A 17057-nucleotide genomic window follows, 5' to 3' on the forward strand; every position below is an offset into this window, starting at 1 on the left:
TGCCCATATGCCTCATTAGGGTTAGTCTGGGAGACTGTACTGGTGTACACCACAGAGACATGAGATAAGATAGAACCATATGCTGATTTATGCAGGCTAGGCATGAAAGGCTGCTCTGTAGATGAATTAGAAACCTTCAGGATGGTTTCTGTTTGTGTCTGCAAGTCCAAAAACTGATCAGCAATGCCCCAGGTCGCTGGTGGGAAGCCTTCAGTGAGGATATCCCAGTTGGGAGCATTGGTTGTAGTTGCAGGGAAACAAAAATCAGTCTGAAGCGAAGAGAGCTATCGATTCATCTGCTCTTTTTCTCCCTCTCTGTCTCCCCCTGAATTTTGTGTAACTCATAAGCATAGACCTTGCGTAAGGAGATCGCATTTCACACTTAATGCGCATAATTATATCTTGCAAACAGTTTATTAATGGATATATAATCACAGAGTAGCTTGTATATACATAACACTGGTGTTTGATTATGCTGCAGATGCCATAGATCAATGGATACACAGGAGTCTTGCTTATTAGCGTCTCGCATGCACAAAGTCTAGAGAGTAATTCAACATCGGTACCACATGGTTGTTCATCAAATACTGCTACATAGGGGAAACCAGAAAGTTTAAAGACATGGTAGAGAAGGGCTGTAGTAACATCAGTACATACGAGACCTGCCACTTGAAGAAAATTCCTTTTCTCAGAAATGTCCGCTCTGTAAACCTTTAAGAGGTATTCTTCCCTAATTGTCCGTGCACTGTAAACACTTTAGATCTTATTTCGAAAAGGGATATCTTCTGAGAAATAGCTCTGAAAGTAGCATGTCTACGAGTCTGACCATTTCTATTTTCTGAAGGTGACTCACCCTGAGGCCCAACGAGCAGGCTAAGTTCTCAGCTTGTGAACCAACAGCACAAGGATCTACAGACCAAGGTACGACTACTAACACTTCAGCAGCCTGAGCTGCACTGAAAGGGTTTGCAGCAATGTTGTTGAGACCAATAACACATAAGGCAATGCACGAGGAGGAAGATTCTAGCTTGTTTTGGCGCGTAGACGATACAGCACTAAAAAGTAAAAGCAAAAAATGGTGCGGTGAGCTGCAGAATGCCCACGAGTTTGTATCCCATCTCCAACGCGATAACCTCAGCTTTCCCTCCCGTGTCCCCCAGCTACCACCTGCAAAGCTGCTTCTGATCTGCATGGATGTTGTATGTCTGGCCAGGCGCCAGCAGCTGTGGCCAAGCAGGGTAAATAACGATCGAAATTCTGCTGTAGCCTGTCGTGCAGTGAAGGCGTTCATTTGTGTGCCTCTCCTATATCTGTCTGGGAATTAAAAAATAAATAAATTAGGAACTTTTCTATCTTTAAGACCTGAGTTGCCTTAGTAATTGCTTGGGGCTGCATGGGGTAGTGAAGGGAACAGCTGGGCAATTTTGTAAGCTTCCCATGATGAGAAAACAGGCTTTTTTTTTTTTTTCTTTTTTTCCAGTTATATCTCTTATTATGTAAAGGAATCAGATCTCTTCACCAAGGAGGTATTCTTCAGAGTTCATTTTTTCAAGTCATCTTAGCCTAGAGAAACTGGATAAATTCAGAAGAATAATATGAGGCTGTATGACTGTTTTCTATCTCACCCCTTCCTGCTATCCTCTTTCTGCACCAGACCAAGGGAGGCAACAGACAGAGGCAGCGACTGATCTGGTACAGACTTTCCAATAATATTGACTCACTTTATTTAAAACAAAAACTTAGCAGGGGACAGATGAAAACTCCAGGATGACAAATGCCAAACAAAAGGCTGTGGGAAGGAAAGCAAATTTATGTTTTTTCCAAACAAAGTCTTAAAAAATATGGACCAAGAAAGAAAAAAAAAAAAAAAAGGAAAAAGGAAAAAAGAAAAAAAAACCAGCTTGCTAAGTGATTATGACTCCTATTTCTTATTTTAGGGTTTTACAAACACTCCTCTTGCTTTTGACCTTCATAACTTTTTTTTTTTTAATGTTGTTTGGAAAAAGGCATGTTCAGTTGGTGTTGGGGGGGGCAGGAGCTGTGCGATGTACTAGCGAGTAATGAAAGATTACTAGAGGTTAAGGAAGCAGATTTCTACTTTATGAACTTGGCAGCTCTCCTGCAGGTCTACGCACTTGGTATTGATCTTGCTGTAAGATGAATAGATATGGATTTTTTTAAAAAAAAATCTTTTGGGGGGACCTCTAAATATGCCTGACATTCATGAGAATTTTGCTTAAGGGTTGGTATTAATCTAAATTAATCAAGATAATACATAACATTTCTATGTTTTCGGTCTCAGTGCAGCTTCTTTTCAGATTAGGTTATTATTGAAGAAATATTTTTAAACAGTTCTTTTAGCGCTTTTAACTTCTGAATGTACATGCATATCTGCATTACAGTGACAAAGTGAAAATGGGAAGATACAGCTTTAACACATCTGGAGTTATTGCCTAAATCTGCAGGTTCCACTGATCACAAATGTATTAAACTTCCTGAAGAATATTTTCTCCATTTAGAAAAAAAAAAAAAAAAAAAACAACTTCATTTTTTTTATGAAGTCTGTATACAAAATAGTTAAGGAATAGAGACGCTTCCCTCATTTTTTGTTAATTTGCTAGTACTTGATTCACATCATGCCTTCTGGCTAACCTTAGTATTGCCCTCTTTCAATTTGCATGAGTACGTGTAAAGTTAAGCTTGTAATGCTGAGAGATTAGAAAACCTCATTTCTTTATCAAAAGATCTAATACGCTCTAATATTTTTATGCTGGCAATAGGCAGTGTACGATCCAATTGTTTTTTGGCGTGTGCACCTACCCTTACGACACTGCTAAAGAGCAAGGAAGGATTGTAGGAAAAAAATAATCATTAGGATATGGATGGAATAAAAAGGTTTAGGGATAGGTGATGCACGTCCAGCCAGGCTCCCTGATTGAATCAGGTCCTGCAGAACGCCTGTTTGGGAGGAAGAGAAGTTAAGTTGCAGTCTCAGTGCTGTGTTTTTGATGTGTATGTGAGGTGAAATGCTGGGCTTTTTGCTCTAGGTCGATGCCAGGATTTCAAAGGCACTGAGCATCCCCGCTGTGGGCTGTCGAGCAGTGGGCACCTCCTCTCTTAGGGCACCCCCTCACCCACGGCCATGCCCTGCTCAGGCAGTGCTCGTTCCCTATTGCTCTTGCACAGGCAAGGGGTCTGATGCAGCCCCCGCAATTTTGTGTTTTGTAAAGCAGCAAGGAAGCAGGAAAGGGTTTGTTTCCTTTGGCAGTGGTGGGGTACGGCCTCGGGGCCACCCTTTTGACCAAGCCAGGTGCCAACGGGCTCTTGTGCTGGCTGTTGGGCTCTCAGCGGCCATGAGGGGAGCCCCCTCATGGGGTGAGGTTGAGGGGTACCCCCTCCACATTCACCCCCAGGGCTGTGACATGGCCACCTCTCCCTTCTTCTGACCCAAATGGGACAGCAGGTGCAGGGCACAGACCTGCTTGGCGCTCCCTGGCTTGTATCAGGAATAGTGCAGCCAGCAGGACCAGGGAGGCGATCGTCCCCCTGTACTCTGCTCTGGTGATGCCGCACCTCGAGCACTGTGTTCAGCTTTGGGCATCTCACTACCAGAAGGACATCGAGGCCATGAAGCATGCACAGAGAAGGGCTACGAAGCTGGTGAGGGATTTGGAGCTCAAGTCCTGTGAGGAGCGGCTGAGGGCACTGGGGGTGGTTGGTTGGGAGCAGAGGCTCAGGGCAGCCCTCGTTGCTCTCTGCAACTGCCTGAAGTGAAGCTGTGGGGAGCTCCAGCCTCTTCTTGCAGGTACCCAGTGACAGGACCAGAGGGAATGGGTTCAAGTTGTGCCAGGGGAGGTTCAGGTTGAAAATAAGGAGACATTTCTGCTCAGAAAGAGCAGTCAGGCGTTGGGACGGGTTGCCCAGGGAGGTGGTGGCGTCACTGTCCCTGGGGGTGTTCAAGGTTGGACACGGTGCTTGGGGACACAGTTTGGTGGGTGATGTTGGTCGTTGGATCAAGTGATCTTGGAGGGCTCTTCCAACCTTAATGATTCCAGGATTCCTGGTGTACCTGAGTGGACAGCACCCACCATGGGGTTGAGGGAGGACTGAGGGAGGCGGAAAGGGACTTAGAAGGGCTGAGGGGGACTGGAGGTGACTGAAGGGGGCTGGGGGCGGTTGAGGGGACTGGAGGTGACTGAGTGGAGCTGAGGAGGGCTGAGGGGGCTGAAGGGCGCTGAGGGTGCCATCCCGCCCTCCCTCAGCAGCTCTGCTGCTGCTCCCCTCGAAGCAGGAAGCCGGAAACCATCTGAACGAGCCGCGTTAGCGAAAAAGAGGGGAGCGAGGCGGCTCCCCTCACCATGAGGCGGGGGGGGCGCCATCGCCCCCCCCCCCTCCCCTCTTTCCCGCCTCAGCGGGCGGCGCGCGAGCCCCCGAGGCGCAGCAGCAGCAGGAGCAGGAGCAGCAGCAGCAGCACTAGCGGCAGCAGTAGCAGCAGTAGCAGCAGTACCAGCAGCAGCAGCAGCAGCAGCGCAAGCGCAGTGATAGCGGCGGAGTTGTGAATGGCGCGGCTGTGCCCGGCCGGAGTTGGCGGGGCGGGGAGGAAGTCGGAGGGGAGGGGGCGGGGGCGGGCGGCGGCTGTGCGCGCGCGGCGGGGGGAGGAGGAGGAGGAGGAGGAGGAGGAGGAGAAGAAGAAGGGAGGGGGGGGCGCCGGCTGGGGGCTAACAAAGGGCGAGGCGTAGCGCCGGGGCTGGGACAGGGAGGAGGAGGAGGGACGAAGGGAGGAGGAGGAGGAGGAGGAGGGGGGAGGAAGGGCAGCCGGCGGCCCCACCACCATGCCGCGGGTCGTCCCCGACCAGCGGAGCAAGTTCGAGAACGAGGAGTTCTTCAGGAAGCTGAGCCGCGAGTGCGAGGTGAGGCAGAGGAGGGAGGGAGGGAGGGAGGAAGGCTGAGGGGGGCAGGCTGGCCTCGCAGAGGGGAAACTTTCCTCATGGGGACCTGGAGGGGGTGTGTGGGGGGGGTAGCGCAGTCTGTGCGCCGCGCTGCCCCTTATCTCACCCCCCTGATTGAGCGCCCTGTGCCCCGCAGATTAAATACACCGGCTTCAGGGACCGGCCCCACGAGGAGAGGCAGGCCCGCTTCCAAAACGCCTGCCGGGACGGCCGCTCCGAGATCGTAAGTGGGGCCGGGGGGCGCTTGGGGGGGTCCCCGGGGTGGGTTTGGGGCCCCCTCTGGGCGTTGTGGGGGTCCCCGGGGCTCCCCCCGGGCTGGGACCGCGGCGCTGCCTCCCCGAAAAGTTTGGGTGAGCTCCGAGGAGGAGGAGGAGAGGAGGAAGGCGCCGAAGCAATTAAGCCCAAAGGTTCCTTGCTGGGTGTGGCGGGGCTCTGGCTGCTCCTCGGCCGGCCCTTTGCCCGAAAGTTGTGTTTGGGTTGTTTTTTCCCCTCCTTTTCCCCCCCTTTTTCCTCTAAATAACAAACGCTGCGGCGCGGGCTTCGCAGCAGAGCGAGGATTCCCCTCAGGGGACGCAGGCGAGGAGCCCGCCGAGCCTTCACTTTCAGATTTTAATGCTTATTCTCTGAGGAAACAGTAATTTTCGGAGCTGAAATCGTCCACAGGCGCTAGCTAAAAGTCCCCGAATGGGCTGCGTGATGTGTCCGTGAGCTCAAGCGAGCGCTCTTCAAAATCAGGCTTTGGAAGTGGCAACTTGAGCCCTGTTTTCCCTCATTCATTAGGGTTAGCCCGGGCTCTGCTGAATTAAAGCGTGAGGCGAAGTGCGGCTCGCAGCAGCCGAGAAGTGACTGGCTATTTCCTGGTTTGCTTGCTGCTATATGTTCCTTCTGTAAGATCGGCGTGGTGTAGTGTTTCTGCGAGGCTGTTAACTCTTAACTGCTCCCCAAATGCAGAAGTAACCTCTTTTTTCGTTTACAAGATAGTGAGAAAAGAAGGTAAAAGTTCCCTTCCCGCAGAAGCGACCCCTACTTTCACCTAGTTTGGTTTTATGGCGATTCTGTCATTTCCCTCAGCATGGCTCGTAGTGTCGGCTAGGTTGGAGAAGACCTCAGAGGTCACCTAGGTATTACTAGTCAGCTCACAGTCAAATCCTTTATGCACAACCGTACCGAAATATAATTGAATAGTAATTACCACAGCCGATCCTGTTTATTTGCATTTCTGTGTAAAAGGATATCCTTACCTTGTACTAAGTAACTTTGTTTTACCTAGATCTTACCCATCTGTGGGTTTTGAACCTGTAATACTATTTTATGAGAGGCCTCCTGTTGTCAGTCTCCCTTATTTTAGTATGTTTTTGCATTCATTTTTCATTGTTTGCTCCCTTTAAAAAGTCACCAGGGAAACAATGGGTAGGTAAGGAAAACAATTATCTGCAAGCATTTGAAGTTCCTGAACAGGTGAAAGTGCAGCGTATACCTGATTCCTTCCCTTAGAAAACAAACAAACAAAGGACGTTTAGCTTAGAACTCGCTTTCTAATGCCACATACGCAGTTATTTCTATAAATGGGAAATCGCTGTAGGTTCACCTTTGTACTTCTAAGCCTGCTGTCTTTCCCTGCCAGAACTTCATCCCTTGGAAGCCACCAGCAATGTCTGTTCTACATATTTTTTCATCTACTTAATTATAAAACAGCCTCTACATTTCTTGATCTGAAACATCTGGTTTTGTTCTGTGAACAGGGCACAAGCAGTCGGGTTTATTTGGAAACGTAGTGTGTGTAATGACTGATGTTAAAAAGAGCTAGCAGTTGTACTTTTTTTTTTCAGTCTTGAATGTTTTTCCAGACATCAAGGATTTATTCTTTTATCTCCAAAGGGAGCCTTTGCAAATGACCTTACATATTTTTAAGCAGACAAAAAAAAAAAAAAAAGGCAGAGAACAGCTTAAGGATTTAACGTAGAACTAGCGATAGGTTGCTGGTTACTTCGATTAAATAGCTCTTGATTGAGCAAGGAAAATAATGACCAGTATTAATGGAAAAAGTAACTGAGATTGCTGTTTCACTGGTGTTAAATTGCTTTGATAACTTGAAAATAACTTTGCATTTGCAGTTTGTTTTCGGAGGCTTCCTAACTGCGCTTGGTTGGAAGGCACTTGCTTGTGTTTACGTTGCCTAGATGTAGGTCAGATCACCCTGGTGCTACCTGATAAGCTTTTTAGCATTTCAGACAGAGCTTTAAAAGGCTCTGTATAGCAAATTACAATTTCGCTAATTTCAAGTTTACTACTTTGATAATAATGTGATGATAATTGCTATTTTATTCCTTACCTTAAGGAAAATTCTGGGTCCAGGGTAGTTCTCTGTGGTTACTAGTGAGACCGTTCTTCAAATTTTCAGTATTGACCGATGATTTTCTCACATGGCATTTTAATCGGGTGGTTTTATCTTTACAAAGGGAGAAAGCAGGCTTCAGAAATCAAGAGAGTAAGTTTTCCACGCAGCTTTTAAAGAGCTGGTGGCCTAAATGTTGCCTGCATGACTCCATGAGGATGTGGGAATTTGTCTGCTTTCATTTTCTTTTCTCTTTTTTTTGCTAATATTATTCCCATGCTTTTTCATGTTCCTCCAGCACATACAGGGGGTGGGAAGAATCAGGTGCTTCTCTGCCTCGCTCAGATTCCCAGAAAGCAAGGGAAGTTCTGGCCCAGTATCCCCGGGACCTATGGGTGCTGGAGCGGTCCAGAGGGCTGCAGAGGTTGCGCTCCCGGGCACCTGGCATAAATTGAGGAGTGCAAAAGACGCATTTGCTAAAGATGCTGGGAGATGGGAAGGTAGTTTGTGTGTAGAGTAGTAACTTAGAGTAGCAAAGGGGGTAGGAGAAGCAAGCTGGATGCTAATGATCTGCAGCCCCTGGCAGTTTTGGTGCTTTTTGTGCAAGTGTATCCCTGATGAAGCTTCTGTTACCTAGATGGAAATGTCTCAGGGAATCATACTGCAAAGAAGTGTTAACGCACTGGTATAGTATCCCTTCAGTATGAGTAGGACTGATTCTTCATTTTTAATAATGTCAAGAATGGGTTTAGCAGACGATTTAAAAAATATATATTAAAAAAAAAAATAGCCTGGGATGGAACTTGATTGCAGAGCATTGGTCTCCCGTGGTGGGGGGGAGGAAAGTCAAGACAAAGCACTTCTACTTTCAAAATGGGAGGTATTAATCCTGTGACAGTGTTGCAGTACATGACCGGAACTATCTTAAATAACATGTAGAGCTATTGTGTCATAGGCAGCAGCACGGTTATATTTATACCACGGAGCTGCTCTATTCTGGCTTGCTTGAAAGGAATCTGCTTGTCGGGAAAATCCAACTATTTGGGTAGTATCTGTGTAGCTTTTAAAGAAAAAAAAAATGTATTCTGGATTAATGACCATTTAAATCTAAGTGATCATGGTAATCAATACAGTGTGATTTGATTGCAACAAAACACGTTTGACCCTGAGATTTTGAGCAGAGTTGTGTTCTGGCGGTGTGTTCCAGTATTCGCATTCTTGAAGGATGCACTGTAGTGTATCAGAGAAGGGAGACACCGTGAATCAGATTGTGGAAGCAAAAATATTTTTTTCCCCATCTAGAAGTTGGCATGCTGCTTGGTGCTGATAAGATGTACAAATAAATACAGAGTTCCTAAAGAAAACAATCTTATTTTCATTGGAAGCCGTAGGAAATATTTACTTGAGTGCAGTGTATGCTTTTTCCAGTACGGTTAAGTTAGTCCCTCTAATGACTTTACAAAGGGCTGCAGCTGGGAGGAATTCCTGAATTCCTATTCCAAGGTGTTCTCCCTGATGCAGCATCCTGGATCTCACCACTTTCTTAATGTGACAGCAGGACTTTGTCCTGGGAGGTTTAACAGAGCTGAACTGATGCTTGCTTGCAGACAATGCAATAGGGATATCTGCTTTTCAGGTCAGATAACCGTCGAGGTGCAAGTGTCTTCTGAGAAGAAACAACTCCTTTCCTCGCAAAAAAAGTTGTCCCTGGTAACAGGTCTCTGGAGTTCATTTTCCTCCAGAACGACTTCTTTTTAGGGATATGCAAGCTCTTTAAAAAGCGTAGGCAATTTTTAATGTTTTAGATACTAAGTTGGTGTAGGGTATCCAGACAGAACTGAAATGACAGATTCTAATGTCAGCAAAACTGATTTGAAAGAAGTATTGATTCCATGTTGTATTTTATATCCGAAGCAGCCAATGGCAAATGTTGTCAAAATGGAATCAGATGTTTGTAACTTAATACTTAAGAAAAATGATGAGTGCATGTTTTTGACTTTAAGTATTCTCTATGCTGCCTGGCTTAAGACATAAACTGATGTAAAAATAAATGACTGCCTGCATAATTTATGTAATGTCTTGCTCCCTGATCCTGTTTGTATTGATTTTTCTAAAAGGCTTTTGTGGCCACAGGAACCAATCTGTCTCTCCAGTTTTTTCCGGCCAGCTGGCAGGGGGAGCAGCGACAGACACCGACCCGGGAGTATGTCGACTTTGAAAGAGAAGGAGGCAAGGTAAGAAGGAAATTGCTGCAACTGAAAGAAATGTTTATGCTGTGCCTGTGGTCTGATTAGTATGGGCTGCGTGTATGATGCGAAATTACTAATAATTCCCATCTTGGTGCATGTAGGTAGTTTGCGAGTGCAACTGCAAGCCAGTATAATAGTGGTGTAAATATTAACGTTGTTTTGAAGCGTGTTAATATTTTTGGAGGGAAACACGTGGCTGGTCCTGGTGGCTCTTCATTATTTTGAAGAACAGAACTTTCTTCAGTCATGCTACGTTAGAATTTTGGGAGCAGCTTAAATTGTTAATGGTGTATTTCTAGAGTGGTAGAGAAATCAGAGGTTGGCTGCCCAGTTGTGATGGGCTAACGAACATTTGCTTTCTGACCTCATTACTTCATTGGGTCTTAGGTTGCCAGTTGACACAGCAAGCAGTCAACGTGGTGTCGAGTGGAATGAGTCTTTTTTTTTTTCCCCCCTCACTTTCACCATAAGTGGTAATACAGAATAAGCATTACTTTCAAAATTGATTTGTGACATTTTATTTCTTTCTGAGGTTGTTGTCCCGTGGACTGACACTGAAAGCAGGAGTTCGTTAATGACAGTGATATTACTGTGAAGCTGTGTTAGAATTAAAGCCAGAAACCTTGCTTAGTCTGGTCAGTTAAAATGAAGTTACTGAAATCGCTTATAACTGGTTTTGTTTTACAGGAAAAACATACCTTTTAGAAATGTAGATGCTGTCTCTTACCTATGCTGCTCTAGATGCCTTGGAACTGATCCAAAGATCACTGAAGTCAATAGGAGACTTTCTGCTGACCTCAGTAGGTTTGGACCAGCACTTAAGGCCCCTCGGCCTTTCAGGTTCAGGCTAATTTCTCTACAGCTCTTTGACTTTAAAGATTTTAATAGACTATAAAGTTCTGGCTTCTGCCTAAAAGTTTTTGCCCAATCTCATAATGAGTAGCAGTTAACGTTACCAGATCTAACAGGCTGGAGGAAATATTTGAAGCGTGTTCAGGGTTGACGATATATTGCATCTTTTAACTGCTGCTAGGTAGGAAGATAAATATTTCCTATAGTGGGGAAAACCTGGTTGGAAGAAAAAAAAAAATTCCTGAGGGCAGATATGGTATTTGGAATTCAACTTAACGAGTTTTTTTGGAAAAAATTGTTTTCCGTTCAGTCCTGTGAGGCTTCCAGAAGTTTGACAAACCGGGGGAGAAGGAGTGAAGTTGGCTATGCTGGGCACTGACTGCTTTGCTAAGGAAGCTGAATCGAATCTGGCTCTTACTGAAAAATATTGATTCTGGCTCACAATTGAATGAGGAATTTTTCTTGTAATGTGTAAGAAGACTGAGGTCTTTCTTCTTGCCAGTTCAAAAATAATTTTATTTACTCCTATATATTTTTTAACTTTATTTTCCCTGAATGAATTCTTAAAGTACTGAACTATTTCATCCATTTCCTTGTGTTGGCTTAATCAGGTAAGAACCGAGCAGATAAGCTGCGTATTAGAATAGAGCAGGAGTCTCTTCATGTGTGCCACTCCCTGTTTTATGTCTGTTTACAGTAAATTCTAGAGTGCTTCACTAGATTGTTCAGTCTTTCATCCAAAAAGAGGCTGGAGGTGGACACACTAATAAATGGGATTAGCGTTATGCTCCAGGACAAGCAAATCACAAATTTGCCATTGTAATCAGGCTTTACTATTGTAAATCACGTGTGAACGCAGGCTCTGCACAAAATTAAACTCGCCTGAAAGTAAGCCACTCCCATAACTTCAGAAGAGGAGCAAGCAGAACGGGAGAGAGCTGCTTACGTTATCAACAGAAACAGTTAAGTGTTTTATCAGTTGAATGGTCTGAGATTTTTTTGTTCTCTGTAGATTTCTGTAGCCTGGCTTTATTAAGAATTTCTTTCATAGGCTTCGGCAGTCTCTTAACGCCATGTGATTTCTGTAGCTCTGTGCAACATTGTTTTATGAGCTTTGATTCTTGAGGCAGTGCATAATGTGTGTTTGTTCATCACTGGAGCTAAGCCAGCAAGGCATGTTTTTAATTATATGAATAAAAAAAGGCTATGGGGGGAGCTGTCAGTTAATTATTATTTTAGGCATTAGTTTGAGATCTAGAATGCAGATAAACTTACCAGCGCTAGAATATTTATATTCTGGAATTCTGTTTCACTGTTTGGCCAAGTAAGTGATGGCCCAAAATAGTTTATCCAGAGTTTGAGCGTGTCACTGTTGTGCCCAAGGAGCTTTGTACATATTGACGAAGTTACCAGCGTGGCATCTGCTGGGATTGCCTTCTTAAATGACTGAATTTTAGAAAGAGAAACACCCTTGTGAATCCACGTGAAAAGTCAGGACTCTGTAAATATTTCCTTTGTAGGCTTGAGGTTTTTCAGCCTGGTATTTCTTAACGCGGGGATTTTTCCTATGCTTTATTTGACTTTTAATGTTTCTGGTGTTCATGATGGTTGGGTAGGCCACTAGTGGATACCCAGTCTTCATTAATTCAAAAATAGAACAGCAAAGTGTTCACTTGAGTTTAAAATGAATAGAAATATTGAACTGAACCTTTTAATATCGTGTGTTCTCTTTGTTTATTAGCAAAAGTAATTGTGTATTTTAGTGTGTTTTGTTTTTTTTTTTTAGGTTTGTCATAGCAAAAGAATACAGAGCAGTAAAACTTGCTCCCTAGATTCCTGGACTGTAGGAATTGTAGGATGCTATTTCATTGCAGCCTTGTGTGGGGTGGGGAGTGCCAAATTGAGAGTGTGTCCTCTGGATACCTGAATTGTGCTGAGGCTTCCTGGTCCTTTGTATTGTCAGGTAGTGTCTGTTTCTTTCTTTTCCTTTAAGAACACACAAATAAATGTTTTTAAGAAACCCAGAGGCAGGTGGTGTAGTAGCATCATCTGTTGGCTGAAATCTCATTGTCCCCTTGTTCTGTTAAGAACTGTGAGATCAATTTTTTTCATCATTCATTTTGTATTCTTTTTACAGTAAGATAAAATACCTCTGTTTTTTCTTTCATTTTTCTAAGTCTTATATATAGCTCTGGTCTTTCTTGCCTCAAAGCATGTTAGTTCTCAGATGTTCTTTTATTGTTTAAATATCGGTTACTGCGCCGATGAAGTGTGTGAAGTTGTTCTACTTCCCCTCCCCTTTCTAATACTCTTCTCCATCTCATTTCTAATGCAGCTGAACTTCCTGTCTGCTGCTCAGCAGCAGCTGCTCATAAACCAGAATCTTCAGCACAGGCTTATTTTAGTGCCATACACAGTGAACTCCACGATTCCGGAGCACAGCGCGTCAGGGAGGCTTGAAATCGATTTGGGGTAACAGGTACACCACACATGAGGTGTAGCTGGGCTTTCTGCTCCCTAGGCCATTATCTCTGTTCCAGCCATAAGTAAAGAATACTGGACTTCAGTTTTCTTCCTGGTAGTGCTGAGTTTCTCCCCATGTGCCATTTTTCTGTCCTAAGTAGGAAATTTACGTAGCTTGAAGTTGATTTTAATTGCTTCGATGAATCATAAAACCTGGGATTTCTGTCACACTGCAGACACCACAGCAGTTACAGAAATATAATGAGTGAGAGAGGTGGTGTATTTGAGTAAAAACTAAATTTAAATGGCAGTCAACAGCGCTCGTTTTGCACTTGTCCCCTTCTCTCACGAGAATTAGTTATGTGGCTTGATGAATAGCACTTGTCCCCACAGCAACTTTTTCTTCTGACGTCAGCAATAAACTTTGGCGGGTGATTGGGATGACATATTGACCGCTCTGTTTCTTGAGCAAATGCAGTTTCTAGTCAAACATAGGATCGTGGTGTACCCAGCAGGATTTGCTTGGAAAACGAAAGCTTAATTTATGAGTAATGCCTGAATACCTCCGCTAACCTGCGTTGAATCAGAGGTTTCTTTGGTTCACACCTCTATTTGAAGAATTTAGCTGAAATATTACTTCATCCAAACCAAGTTGGAGTAGCAGGTTTTTTTGGTACGCTTTTGAACAAATAAGAGAATCTAACTTACGGTTTCAGCTCTCAGTTCTTACACCGCTGTAGTGCCAAAGAGCTATTTTCTTTACATTGCTCTATTTTCAGCCCACCAGTAGCTGGGACCTGGGGAATTTTTCCATTCTAAAATGTTCTCACTGCTGGTGGAGTTACTGTATGTGTTCCCTGAAAGAAAGGAGCTTTGACGGTGTGCCACCGTCTCAGCCATGAGATAAGTCACCAAGACTTTGTCATTTCTACGTGGGGGCATGTAAGGTGTGACAGATAAAAACGAAGCAAATGCCAACTTTTAAGCAGTGCTGTGTACATTTGTGTGGCTCGTCTCTTTGTATGTGAGGCCATCTGCTGAGGATGGTCAGCTTCCCAGGAGCTGTCCTGCAGGACTGCAGAGCAGCCTTGCTGCTTCACAGATGAAAGCTCAGGAGGTGAGGATCCTTGCGTGGCTTTGTACGGTCCCTAACTGATCTTGAGGCTAGCTGCTAATGCCCCAGTGGATTAGGGTAGCAGTATTTTAGGGCCAAATATCGAGCCTCTTCAGCTGCTGATCTCTCCCTTTGTTTTAGCAGAATAACACAGGATTACTCTTCTGGCTTATTTTCAGTTTAGCACAGGAACACTGAGCAGGGGGCATCTGAGTGGAGCCCTGACGAAGCCCCATCACTGATGCTCACTTGTGGCTCTCAGGCTCCTTCTGTAGGTGTTGAAGAAGAAAGTCAGTGTGTGTTTGTTCTGACAGCAGGTATATGGGGTTGATCTTGTAACCAGTTCATGTTCAGCCTGACAAAACAGCTTGCTCATTTCTTTGCTTATTTATTGGAGTTGTGTGTCAGGGGTCCTCTAAAGCCTTAGTAGGTAAGAATCCACTTTCCTACACGGTCCCCTTGATCAATTTTCATACAGGATTGTGTGTATGGTCTGCATAAATATTTCGAGTAGATGCTTGTGTTTTTACATTTTATGATGGTGTGTTTAAGATCTCTTTTATTTTAGCAGAGACTGCTCAGGTTCCTCTCTTTCTTCCTCCCGAGATATGTCACTTTGTTTATGTGTCTATAGCCTTTTTCTTTAGCAGAGAGTGAAGCTTGCTTGTTTTAACTAGATACTTCGAGGTGGTATTCTTTATGACCTGCTGTTGCTTCCAGCAGAGCTACCAAATTGAGACTCTTGTTGAAGCTGAGTTATCACAGCATCCATATTTGCTCTTTATTTTCCTTCAAAACTGGGAAATTCCTCTATTTACATCCTGTTCATACACTGTTAAGAGTTAGGAGCTTGTTGTTGGGGGGAAGAGAAATCTTTAGAGCTCCTAGCTTGCTAGGTACATATTGTCCTGTGCTGGCAGGCAGCCATGGACTGAGGTTTGGACAGTTGTTCCTGAAGACTGATTTATCCTAGGGTGCTCTCCTCCATTAGAGCATGAGTCACAGCGGGCATCTCTCATGTGACAAGTATCCACAGCCTTTTCCCCTTAACCCGTTCTATCCCCTGTCCTCCAAATACTTCTGTCACCGCACACAGCCTTGTTCATCCTTTCTGGTACATGACACGCTTGTGCCATTTTGAAGCAATGCTTATGAACCGCACTTAAAACATGTTTGTGCCATTTGTGGTGCCTGCCTATCGGCTCTCACTGTAGGTCCCAAGTCCTTAAGATCTGCCATCAGTAAACCTTTTTTTGATTAGCTTTTATTACATGTTGTAGAAGCAGTTATTCAGTCATACTTTATATATAACCTCAAGCTTTTTCCAGAGGTCTAAATGCATCCATTAGAGTTGTATAGACAAGACATTAAAATTACTCATACCCATCCTCCTAGAGTTTCCCAGAAGAGAAACAAAACCGGGGCAAGTTAGTGAGCTAAATTTTGCATTTGGGAACCGGTGATGATACATAAGGACAGATGAGTGTAGCGTGGATGAAAGCAGTACTTAAGATCCCTGCAGCATAGACTTTGGAAGAAATCCAGACATTTGGATTGTTGAATCCTCTTGTTTGCATATCAGTCTCCACTTACTAAACAAAGCTGTTAACATTATGCTTCTTTGCTCTTCTTTTAAATGAATGAGAAAAAGACGAGCATCGCTGTTGAAGATGTCTGTTTCTTTGTGAAAAATCACTTAATACCTCAGTCTCAAAGAAATACTCAATAAGGCGATTAAACGCTAGCTATGAGAAACTCATTTTTTTCAAAGTTACTGAAGTGTTTCTTCAAGCTTTATTGTCCTAAGCACAAGTAACAAAATGAGCTAATTAGCTTGCTTAATTGCATATTTGATGTTTAGCAAGTTGGCCTGGTGAAATATGTACTGTGACAATAATATAGATAAAATAAGGACTTCTCGTGCAAGGTTGCTGTTCCAAGCACGTACGAGTATTAATGAGCAGGTCATATTCTGGGGAATAGTTGATCTGCAGATGTTTTATCCATATATTTTCTGTGTCACGTTAATGACTAGGCTTGTACATTAAATCCAAATTGCAGCTATTTGAGGAGTCCGTGCATAAATTCTGCATTCTTTTTGTATTTGAGATACTGTGCTTAAACTGTTGCAGGCCGCAGCTCTACCTTGTGGGACTTCTTGCAACTTGTTTTATCTGTTCCTGTGGTATAAATGCAGAGCATAAAATCTATGGAAAGTGTCATGAAAAGTTTTTAAATCTGTCATAACTTTTCAAGTAAGGGTCATGAAACATCAATTTTCTGTTGAAATAGAGTGACTGAGGACAGAATGATGTCTGTCACAGATCTCAATTCAAGGTCTGAAATCTAGGGAAGAAAGCAGCTGTGGGAGAGTACGTGGGAGGCTTTATGTCATAGCGTCACAGAATTGTGATGTCCTCATGAAATCCTCTTGATAGCGACCAAGAAGCAGTGAATATTGATGAAACCGTTCAGAGGTGATGAGAAGAAATTATAGCTTGCTTCCAGATAGTGTATTCCTTTAAAAAAAAAAAAAAATGGAAGGGGAGAAAAAAAAAAAAGGAAAGCCCACATTCTTTGGTAGAGGCAATATTGGGCTTTTTTTGTTTTCTTTTTGGAAAACTAATATAAGCCTAGAGAATGCTTAAGAATGGGAAAGCTCAAGCAGGAAAGCGTCTAGACAAAATAAAACAACTACGGTAGTGTATTTTTCTCATGCTGCTAAAGAGCGTTTGGGGATTTCTTCATAAAGCCTGCATGCTTCTCTGGTTGTTATTACTACGATTTTTTTTGGATGTTGAGGGCAACTACTTCCCCTTGGGTATGGGAGCAGCAGGCAATCATCTTGTATCCGGATGCTTCCAACAAGGGGAAGCAGAGCACAGTACCCTGCGATGCGACTGTAAAACCTGGTAGCCTGGTGGGTTTCCATCAAGGAAAACTCGGGTGTTTAGTTACAGCAGACCAGAAAGCTGGTGTTTCTAATCACTTCAAAAGAGCTTGCAACAAAATTTGTGGAACACACAGGATGGCACTTTCTTGACAAAGCAGTCAAAGAAGCAGTAGTAATTATTTTTTTTAGCTCTGTTCTGGTA

General features: G+C 43.9%; 1 protein-coding gene across 4 annotated transcripts in view; it reads left to right on the forward strand.

Moving 5' to 3' along the window:
* The first annotated feature begins 4701 nt into the window (after nt 1–4701).
* CBFB (core-binding factor subunit beta) overlaps nt 4702–17057 on the forward strand; it is a 40415-nt gene continuing 28059 nt past the window's right edge. The window contains exons 1-3 of one of the 4 annotated variants that reach the window (XM_068693177.1): nt 4702–4910; nt 5086–5172; nt 9402–9518. In XM_068693177.1, coding sequence (XP_068549278.1) covers nt 4833–4910; nt 5086–5172; nt 9402–9518 — 282 coding nt within the window. In that variant the 5' untranslated portion in view covers nt 4702–4832. The remainder of the gene's footprint in view (nt 4911–5085; nt 5173–9401; nt 9519–17057) is intronic. The other 3 variants (XM_068693175.1, XM_068693173.1, XM_068693174.1) reach the window with 3 other exon arrangements.

This window comes from Anas acuta, chromosome 10 (assembly GCF_963932015.1).
Source record: "Anas acuta chromosome 10, bAnaAcu1.1, whole genome shotgun sequence".
Classification (NCBI taxonomy): Eukaryota; Metazoa; Chordata; class Aves; order Anseriformes; family Anatidae; genus Anas; species Anas acuta.